This window comes from Eschrichtius robustus, chromosome 11 (assembly GCF_028021215.1).
Source record: "Eschrichtius robustus isolate mEscRob2 chromosome 11, mEscRob2.pri, whole genome shotgun sequence".
Lineage (NCBI taxonomy): Eukaryota > Metazoa > Chordata > Mammalia > Artiodactyla > Eschrichtiidae > Eschrichtius > Eschrichtius robustus.
The window spans coordinates 109,820,678-109,830,954 of record NC_090834.1 but is presented as its reverse complement, the minus strand read 5'-3'; the positions used below and the strand labels follow the sequence as shown (position 1 = coordinate 109,830,954).

The window sequence follows — 10,277 nt, the reverse complement described above, 5'->3', positions numbered from 1 at the left end:
CCCCTGCCCTCGGCCCTAGAGCGAGGCCATCAGCTGTTATGACTGCGCCTCATGGAATGGATACAGCCCCCTCCTCAAGGTAAATCACCCCAGCGCTCTCCTCTTCCACCTCTCAGCTGGTCACCTGGGTGGTTCTCAGGACTGTCTGTAAACTCTTCACTTCCTCCGGTGGCCGGTGGACCCTTTTCCTTGAAAATACCGCCATGGTTGGCAACTGATTTATCCGGTACGGCCGTAGACAGCTCCTACCACGTTCTCTCTGGAAGTAAAGGGTCTCTTCTGTAGCATCTCTGAGAATGGCCACCTCATCCACCACTTTGTTGGCCAGCAAACGGCACCACCACCGCTCCCCGCCCCTCACCTGTAGCTGCGACCACCTCTCCCACGCCAGTTATTCCGAGAAGGAGGAAGAAGCTTGGAGGAGGTGGGGGCTGAGGCGGGTGAGATTGCAGAGCCCGATTCTGGAGCGCACGCCTCTGCACTGAGGCAGGGCTGCCTTGGCAGTTCCTACCTCTACTCCCGAGACGTGTGTCGTAAAGCTCTCCTGCCCGCCAGGTGCCGTGCTGGAACGTAGGGAGTGGCCCAGGCGAACCTCTGTCCCACCAGCACGGTTTGTTTCTTGAGGGAGTTGCAGCGTGGTGAGGAGACACAGCCGCAGACAGAATGAGAGCGGTGAGCACGCACCGCACACACTGGGCCTGCACACAGCCCTGCGGGGGAGGGTGAGCGGGAAGGCGTCCTCGAGAAGGTCACTGCGGAGTGGGATCCTGTGGGACGTGGAGGAGTTTACCGGGCACCCAGAGGGATGTGTGCAGAGGTTTTAGGTGAGCGAGGCTGGGCCAGGAGCTGCAGTTGGTGGGGGTCTGGAGCTTAGGGCATAGGAGGCTACTAGAGCAGGCTGGGGTGGGGACAGGTGTGTCCATGGCCGCCGGATGGAAGGAGGCAAGGCCAGAGGGAGACCAGGCAGGACAGGCTGCCGGCTGCGGGTTGGAGTGAGTACATGAGGTGTGGTCCCTGACCAGCAGCAGTGGCATCAGTGGGGTGCTTGTCAGGATTGCGGATTCTGCGCACCTTGTCCTCCTGGATCAGCACGCTGGGCAGGGCTGGCCACCCAGCTTCTGACAAGGCCTCCAGGGATCCTGCGGCCCACCCAAGTCTGGGCGATTTAAAGCAACGTGGAAGAGGAGAACCGAGGATGGCGAGGGGTAGGGAGTGAAGGACAGGCCCGGGGCCTGCGGAACCCCATGGGTGGTGTTCCCGAACCCTGAGCTGGGATTGGACCAGCCGGGTCTGCCCATGGCACGTGCAGAGGAGGGAAGCATGGCTGACGGGAGGAGGGAAAGTGGCTGCCAGTGAGTGTCACGTGTCATGAGAGAGGGAGCAGGGAGAGGAAGCGGGGGGCTGGGGCCCTACCAGCAGGGCTTGGGTAACTAACCACAGTGTCTACTTCTTCCCGGAAGCCGGTCTTTAGGGGGCGAGTCTCACACTTGGCTGCGTATTGCAATCACCTGGGGGAGCACGAAAACACGGTGGGTGCCCAGACTCTGACTGCAGTGGTCTGTAGGCCACCTGGGCCCCCAGGGGTGAGAGGCACTGCTGGGGGAGAGAGCACGGAAAGATCCCTCCCACTTCCGCATCAGATCTGCTCTGGTTCGTGCGAAAGAGCCTACAAGCCATCATTTAACTTAATGTCTGGCTTCTCATCCTTGCCTGTTTTCTTTTTGGATCTTCTGTATGATCCTTTTATTTCTGCTCCAAAGATCACCCCATCTCTGCTATTACTGTCCCCACACGCTGCCTTTAACTCATCGTTGACTTAGCACATAAAATAGTTATGGTTTTTACGATAGTTACTTTCTAACTCGGCCACACGGACTTTAACGCTGTGCGTGTTAATCCCCACTTCACCCGTGGCCCCTGCACTGTGGCTGCTTCTCGTTGTCACTTTTCACCTTCACAAGCACCAGACAATTCTCTCATCTATCATGTTTAGGGTTTCTTTAGGCTTTTTGGTTCCCATCTCCCTAAAATATCAGCTCCATGAGGCCAGGGGTTCTGTCTGTTTTGTGGTTTTGTTTGTCTCAGAAACAGACTTACCTTCATAATTACGTTTGACTCAGCTTAAGATAACTTTATGTTCCCTGGACGTGAGTGACAAGAGAAAGTGTCTCAGAGACGCTCTGGATGGTAGAATTTGGGTGTAAAACTTTTCTCTATTATGTGTGATTATAATCAAGCATCATCTTTTAAAGACACACTGGTGGCAGCGGCAACAAGACAGACGTGTGGAAGAAAACGATAATCACAAGCTGTTGCTGCTTTTTTATTCGCCACTCAAAATTATGACCAAAGGGAAAAAATCTTAAATGATAAGGACACAGCATCAGGGCGGAGAGGACAGGGGTGGTTGGCTCTGCATTCGTTGCCGTATGATTATCATGGTCTCCGAGCTTGACTTCGAATGACAACGAAGAGCCGAACCCGCCCCGGGAGCTTCCTAGGACTGCTCCACGTCTCCTGAGGACACTGCTGCGGGGAGACCGGGCCGGCGCTCCAGGGCCCCAGCGTCTGCAGAGGGGAGGGCCACACTGAGGGCAAAGCTCAAGTGCTCGTCCTCTGCAGAGATGCTCACGGCAGCAAACCCAGAATCAGGCACATGTCACATTGAACTCTCGTACTTAGTATGCATTTGAAACGGTCAGACTTTAAAAAAGTGTAATTCCTGTTTGGGCAATAAAAATCGATGTCTCCTGATGAAAGAAGTTCCATGTTGTTACAACATCCAAAACAAAACAAACAAACAAAAAACCCGGAAGAGTCCATCTGCCCCTCACTGGAAAAGTCACCAGCAGATTTTCTCCAGCAGAGATTTCCCCAAAGGCTGCCCTGGGCTCAAACAGAGGGGATCGGTTGCTTGGTTCTGAGGTTTCTAAGTTCTTCTCCCACAGCCCCCCTGCCCATGGATGGTTCTAAGGAAAAGCCACAGGCCTTAAGTCTCCTCCCCCCACTCCTTCCCCCCTCCCCACGCCCACCTGAAGTCCCTCAGCTAAGGCAGTGGAGCCTGAGAGCAAATGGATCAAAACAGAACCCAAGAATAGTCTTCGCTCTTCCAACTCGACAACAAAACTGTGATGTGCAGAACCTGACCACCCAAGGTCTCCCTTGGAGCATCAAAGTGGCCCATGTCCCACTGTGTCCCCAGGCCACCTCCCTGGGGTGAACTCTGGGCCCCTTCCACAGGGGCAGTTTTGACCCTCGCAGTGGCATGAATGACAGCCCTGAGGCACGGAAGTGCTGGGGCTGAATGCTTCACAGAAAGGCCCCGTCGGCTGTACTAGATGCCGGGATGGAGAGCTGTCGGGGTCAAATGCAGCCAGCCCCGCTGGAGGCTGCGCAGGGTGAAAGGGCGATCCAGGCCGCGGGCTCCGTTCTCTCACCGCGCTCCCAAGATACGATTTAAGGGGGTCTACGGAGAGCCTGACTGTGTGTACTAACTAGGCCCCAGAAGGTAACAGCCGCTGTTACCATGTCAAGAAATGTGGGTCCAGCAGAGCGAATGAACCAGGCCCCTTTGTAGCTGGTTCCCATGCCCCCGCCTGTAACCCCACCCACCAGCGTGACTGTCGGTGTGTAGGGGGAGCGCGGTTCCTTCCCAGGAGAAGCCTGTGGAAGCCTTTCTTGACAGGTTTTTTTATGTGCACAGGCTTCTAAGAGGTGGGATTTTATGTTGGTAATATTTCACATACCTCTGAGCTGCAAGAAAGTCAGAAACTCGATTATCGTGCGCACGACATTGTTCTCCAACAGCTGCCTGTCAACGCTTCCTAGAAACCAGAGGGGATCAGCGTTGACGACCTTGGTGCCTGTCTTAGACCTGGGCACGTGGGGGCATCACCGGCATGTCCCTCCCTCCCTCTCAGAGCCTGGCTCAGCGCAGTGGAGGCCCTGAGCCCCCTGTGGCCGCCCCTGGAGCTTACCCTCAGGTTTGCTGCTCCTATTTCTGGCGGCTGACAGATGGGGCCGGGCCAAGCTCAGGCCCCAGCTGTGGGTCAGCGGTGGCAGGAGCCCCATACCCCCCACTGCCCTGCGGGCCCTGAGATTAAAGTCCTCTCACCTGGCCTGGCTTCGTCTTCAGGCTCGAGTTCCCGCTTGCCAGTGAAGCCATGCTTGTCGTGAAATGATCTGTGGTTGTCAATGGCATCTGTTTGCAAATCAGAGGAAAGCACCTGAGTGTTGTCACTATAATGAAAGGACACATGGCTGCTTATAGCCGACATGTAACACAACGGACTGTAAAAACAAAGCCAAGGTAGGGAAACCATGGAAGAGGGAGTTGTTCTCCGTGGAACCTGAGGGAGGAACTCGTGCCAGGGCCAGGGTACAGCTCTTATCCAGGTGCTGGGGCCCCACGGAACAAGAGGGGAGCCTCCAGTCAAGAGGGGGCAGCATGTGGCCAGCAGAGGGCACTGGCCCCAGGGGCGCAGACCTGGTGCAGGGAGAGGGGAGTGCCAAGGGGGCCTTGGGGGGCTGGAGTTTGAGCTGGGTGCCTCCCAGGCAGAGGACAAGGGCTGGAGTCCTGCATCCCTGAAAGCGGGGTCGGAGGGGGAACCACAGGATTTGCAGTTCTGATGTAATCAGAATTTTATTTCTCAAAGATCACTGGCTGCTGTGTGGGAGACCGACTGAAGCCGGGGAGAGAGATACAGACAGAGACAGAGAGAAGGAGCAGGAGGGGGGAGGGAGGGAAGGAGGGAGGTTGAGAGTGTGTGTGTGTGTGCACACGGGCGCGCACTCTGGGTGGAGTGACACAGGGGAATGGTAATTGCAGTTCCCTGGTGGTCCAGGGGTTAGGACTCCACGCTTCCACTGCAGGGGCCCAGGTTCGATCCCTGGTCGGGAAATTAAGATCCCACGTGCTGAGCGGCACGGGCAAAAAAACAAAAACAAAAACAAAAGTATTGGAAAGAAAGAATGAGGGGTCTCCACCAAGTGCCCTGGAATGAAGAGAAGGGCCTGATCGGGGCCCTCTCCGGGCTAAAGGAGAAGGTCTGGCTCTTGGTCTCTGGCTACCTGGCCTGGTGGACTGTACCATCTCCAAGCCCAGACAAAAGAAAGCGAGTTCATTTTTCCAGAGACAGAGGTCTTGGCGTTAAATGTGGAGGAAAGATAAGTAACCCGGCGCTTCCAAAGGCCACTGGGTGCAGTCAGGCTCAAACTGTCTTCAGCATTTTTATGTTGCCATTTTCTATGCTGACCTGACAACAGAAGTCAGGAGCACAGTGTGAAGTTGCAAAGAATTCTGACAAACAGCTAGTCTAGACGGACAGCTTCTGGTGATCCAACTTGAGAGTGAAAAACGGTTTGTTTTCTAACAGGATTTTTTGGCCACGCCACAAAGCTTGTGGGATCTTAGTTCCCCGACCAGGGATCGAACCCGGGCCCCAGCAGTGAAAGCGCTGAGTCCTAACCACTGCACCACCAGGGAATTCCCTAAATCTTCTTGATAAATACATTTTCAGTATGCCAGAGTCACACGGACAAGTATTTCTGTTGAAGGGCTCCTTCTTTCTTTTGGGCCAGTAGCACACAGAGACGAGGTGCTTTCTGAGGGGAAGAACTCAGGGCTGCAAAGGGTTCAGGAAAACTCGCACCCTTTAAATCAGTCTTTCCCTCCTGCAGGCGAAGTGACAAGACCACGTGGGGACCGGCTGCTGCGTTTGATCTGAGACTAAAGATGCCCAGCAGGTCCTGCCTGTGGCCCCGTTTAGTTTTTGTCATTTCTGTGCCTGTGTTTCTCAAAGCCCGGCTCTCAGGCACCCTCCAGGTGATCAGATAAACAACCATCTGCAGTGGGAGAAGAGTCTGTACTTAAACTTGGGGATTAAGAACTAAAAGTAGCTCCCCGGGGGTAGTTTAAACGGGGACCATTCTTCCCGACGACTCTGGAAGGATTGGGATATGAGCTATATATGAGTTGTTTGCCTCCTTTCCGGCAGGAAAGCAGGAAATAAATAGAGGAGGATTTTTTTTTTAAGGTTGATGGCTGTCCCCAAATCAACCATGCCTGCAAATTTGAAAGCTACGAGTAGGTAGGAGGTTGGATGGGAAGTGAAAGGTCTCCCCTCGCCCCCTCCTTTAGAACAATTAAAATCTGAAGGTGCCACTGCAGACAGAGGACGTGAAGAGAGCAGGGAGTGGGGGCTGGGGGGGGCGAGGGGAGGCCGCAGTGGCCATAGCCTGCAGTGTCCAGAGCTGTCCCCAGAGCTGTCCCCTTTAGCGCTGGAGGCGTGGCCTGTCTGCACACACCCACTCCCCCATTGCCTGCCGCCTCCTGCGCCCACTTAGGGATTCCATGGCAGCGAGCTGGTCACTGAGCCCCGGGCTCGGTGTGCTTCCCTGTGAATGCAGCAGTCGAACAGGGGGTCTCTGAAGGCCCCAGCTACCCTAGGCTCACTGGATTCTCTGCATCATGAATGTAATCAAATTACTCCCACTGAGTCCAGACGATGTCACATCAAGGACAAGACACCAAGTATCAGTCACCCTGCAGGACGGCTCCAGGGACAGATCTGGAGCAGGAAGAGGACCTTCTGCATTTAGTTTTGGGGCGAGCATGTTTTGGCTTCTCTAGGTCACCTGTGAATTCCTATCCCAGGCTTAGGCTCACGGAAGACGGAGATAAGGTTGGGGTCAGTTGACCTGGGGGTGCTCTGTGAAGCCAAGGAGTGGATGGGAACGTTTAGGGAGATACAGAGGGACCCAAGAGAGGGCCCAGAACAGAGCCCCAAGGGATGTCTGCCTTCCAAGACGGTCACCTGGGGAAGCCTGATCAAAGTATGAGGCTAGGAATCCCATGGGGTGCAGGGCAGGAGAGCCAGAGGAAGGAGAGGTTTCCGGAGGTATCAGGCCTGGGCCAATGTGCCAAGCAGTCGAGACTGGCCAGGCTGAGGAACGGGGGTGAAAAGGGGGAAGGGTGCAGAGAAGGCAGGAGAGGGCCCTAAGGGTTTGCCAAGCTGCAGGCTGCAGGACGGGTCAGGGTTCAAGAAAGAGCAAGGTGCCCCAAGGCTGGGGGCGGGGCAAGTGGGGAGGAGGCTGAGAATTGGGACATGGGGGGGGGGGCTGCCTTTCAGGGAGTCAGTTAAACCTACAGAGAAACCATCCTGCCTCAAAGTCTCATGGAAGACTCCCCTGTTTCCCTTTATCAGACTCAAACTGGAATATCAAGGTATCAGAATGATGACTGGCTACCCCCATATTTCAGAAGCAGCAGGACGTGCACAAGCGCTACAGCCAGCACTAGAAAAGCCGGTTCGGTGTCGAGAGGCCGTGCACCTGCATCACTTACGTGGTCCAAGAAGGTAGCCAGCGCTGTTCAGGGTCCAGCCTCTCTTTTCCTTCACCTTAAATGGGAGAAAGGGGGTCAGATGGCAAGGATCCTGCCTGGTACCGGCTGCGCTGGCTCAAAGAAGCCCCAAAGGCCGCTTCTGCTTGTATAACCCACCATGGCAGCCTGTGAAGTTATTTACTTCAAATAATCACAGAACTTAAATTACAAACACACTTTAGTTACTCTTTCATATACTAAGCCAAGAGACGCAAACTGTTAAAGCAAGAGCTTTAAATGAAACTAGAAAGACATTAAGTGAAATTCACTCAGACCTTCCAGGCATGATACAGGACTTAGAATAATGCATGTACTTTTGGAAGCTGCAAGAAATTCCAGATTTGCAGATAAGCTATATTTGACATGAAAATAGGACTACTTGCTTTATCAAATACTTCCTTTAGCGCCGCAGACCACAGACTCTTAGTGCGCCCACGCGCTTTTAAGCGATGCTGAGAACACCTGTTGATGACACCGGCTCGCACACGGTGTACTGCCGCTCTACTGAGCTGAATGGAATGAGATTTGCTTCTCACGCGTCCGAGGCGCTAACCTCAAGTACAGCAGTGCCCATGTTTAGTGGTCGATAGCCAGGGGCTGTTTACACACTGGGAGAGGCGAGATGCCGGGAGGATCCGAGGGAGCCTCTGAGCGGAAATCACCGCCCTCGCCCAGCCCCCGCTGGTCTGCTCGCAGGACCCGGGCCCCTCCCTGCGCAGCTCCCCGCGGCAGGGATCCCCCCCCTCCCCCAACTCCCGCCCGCCCGGAGGCAGAATTGATGGCACAAGGCATCCACCCTCCCCCGAGTCTGGTTCTGATGCGGTTGCCCCCCTTTGCAGAGAAGGGGACCCGCTTGGGGAGCGTTTGCTCCCCAGCCTGCACTTACCGGCGACCCGAGCCCCAGGGTGGCTGAAAGGGCCGCGGCGAGGAGCAGCGAGGCGAGCAGGAGGGCGCAGCCTCTGGGCATCTGCAAGGGAAGGCGGGCGGTGGGGGACGGCGCGGGGAGGCCGGTCTGGGTCCCCAGGGCTCACGTCGGGCGGAGGCTCGGACCCCCGCCCCTGCGGGTGCGGGAAGGGCGGCCAGGAGCCGAGGTGCCGAGGACCGAGAGCCCGGGCAAGGGGCAGGGGCGCCGCGCCGGCCCCAGGGAAGGTCCACCCGCAGGCGGGCGCTCCGGAGAGGGGACGGCGGAGAAAGGGGGTCCGCCTCCCGCCGGGGTCCCCGGGGGCGCGGTACCTTGAGCGGCGGGGCCCGGGGGATCTGCAGGTCCTGGGGCGTCAGCGGGTCCGGGGATGTCGGCGGGGCCGCGCGTCCGTCGAGTCGGGTCGAGTAGGGTAGGGCAGGGGGCTCTCACCGCGTGGCGCGGCCTCGGGGACACGGAGGCGGGAAGCTCAGGGCGGCCGGGCGCTGAGCGGCTGCCACCGCTATTTATGCGGCGCGTCCGGGGCCGCTCGGCCGCGTCACGGGCTCGGTTCCCGCCTCCCGCGCCCTCGCCGGCCCGAGTGGGCGGGAGGGACCGGAACTCGGTTCCCGAGGGGCGCTCGGAGCGCCTGCGGGAGGGCGGGGACGGCGGAGAGCCCCCCGCACCCCGCGCGAGAGCCCCCCGACCCGGCTGTTAGCGGACCCTGGACAGCGAGCCCCGCACCCCGGCACCGCGTCCCGTGCCGCCAGCGGGCCCTCCGCAGCCAGAGACCCTCAATCCGAGCTGGGCGGGTCGCGGGGTCCTGGGCCCCCGGGGCAGGGGGCGCCGCGCGGGCCACCCCCCTCGCACGCTTTTGCAGCGGCTGGATGGCGGGTTCAGCCTCAGAGCCATCCATGGGGGGAGGACGGGAGGCCACAGCTCGCCCAGCTTCCCTGCCTCCCGGTCGGTGCCCAGGGGTCCCCGGGGGCCCAGACCCCGTCCTGTTTTTCTGAAAGGGGGCAACTCAGCTAGGGGGCACCTAGGCTGTCAGTCCCTGGGGGCTGACTGGCTCTCCCGCCTCGGAGCTGTGGGCCCTCCTTACGTCCCTCAGGCGCTGCTGGGCCAGAAGGGGTCCCTGCAGACGTTCCCTTCATGGCTCCCTCCTTCAGGACCCCGAGCTCTTCTGGGCAGGGTCAGGTAGCGGTTGAGCCCTTGAGGGCCTGGGAGGCGGGGGGGCGTCCGGAGTGAGACCCGCCCAGGCTCCCAGGGGTGGCCAAGGGGTGCGTGGGCAGGTGGCCAGAAAGTCACCTAGAAACAAGGCCCTCCTTGGCTTACTCCACAAATACTCCTCAGCTTGGGCCAGGCCTTCCCCGCACAGACAGGGGGGCCCAAAGGAGTGCCACCTCCAGGCTTCTGAAGGGGGATGAGGCCATCAGGAGACAGTTTGCCCAAGCCCCTCTCCCACCTGACGGGCCACTACCGGCCGTCAAAGTCCTCGCAGCAGCAGACAGAGACAGACCCTGCTTGAAGGTGCCAGCCGGTGGCCGGAGCCAGTGGCCAGGAGGCTGCAGCCGTCTCCCCACCTGCCAGGCTGGATGTTAGGTTGATTGACGTAACTGAGGACCCTGGAGTGAACAGGATTCAGGACAAATAATAATGACGATGACACCCTACATGTCTGCTACATTTAGTCTTATGAACCTTAGTACTGATAGCTCGGGCCATCCCTGGGGAGAGCCATTTGCTTCTGCAGGGATGCGGAAGGACACTGGGGCACCTGGGGACTGCGGTCAAGGCCAGCTGGCTGGTTAGGAAAGAACAAAGCCCTAACCTGGGGTGCTGAGTGCCCACCCTGGTCCACTGGAAGGCTTGGAGGGGTGCTGGCGGGGACACCTGGCTGGGTGAGGGGTCTCAGGGACAGACTCCTGGCTGAGGAGGGGGTGACGGAGGAAGATGGCGTGTATTCTCAAGGGCGTAGTTTGACCTCCGGTCGTT

At 58.0% G+C, this 10,277-nt stretch overlaps 1 protein-coding gene across 1 annotated transcript; it reads right to left on the bottom strand.

The window, feature by feature from the left end:
- Positions 1-2,497: 2,497 nt before the first annotated feature.
- Positions 2,498-8,351, bottom strand: GAL (galanin and GMAP prepropeptide). Its single transcript, XM_068556488.1, has 5 exons — positions 8,271-8,351; positions 7,346-7,400; positions 4,115-4,201; positions 3,747-3,824; positions 2,498-2,568 (listed from the first exon to the last, which is right to left on the bottom strand). Exons 1-5 carry the CDS (start codon positions 8,349-8,351, stop codon positions 2,498-2,500), a joined length of 372 nt encoding a protein of 123 aa, XP_068412589.1.
- Between the last annotated feature and the right edge of the window lie 1,926 nt (positions 8,352-10,277).

Coding starts and splice junctions, on each gene's coding strand:
- GAL (XM_068556488.1), bottom strand. CDS start 8,351: ATGCCCAGAGGCTGCGCCCTCCTGCTCGCCTCGCTGCTCCTCGCCGCG. Junction 4,202..7,345: donor TGGCTACCTTCTTGGACCAC/GTAAGTGATGCA, acceptor ATTTGCAAACAG/ATGCCATTGACAACCACAGA. Junction 3,825..4,114: donor TGAAGACGAAGCCAGGCCAG/GTGAGAGGACTT, acceptor TCTGGTTTCTAG/GAAGCGTTGACAGGCAGCTG.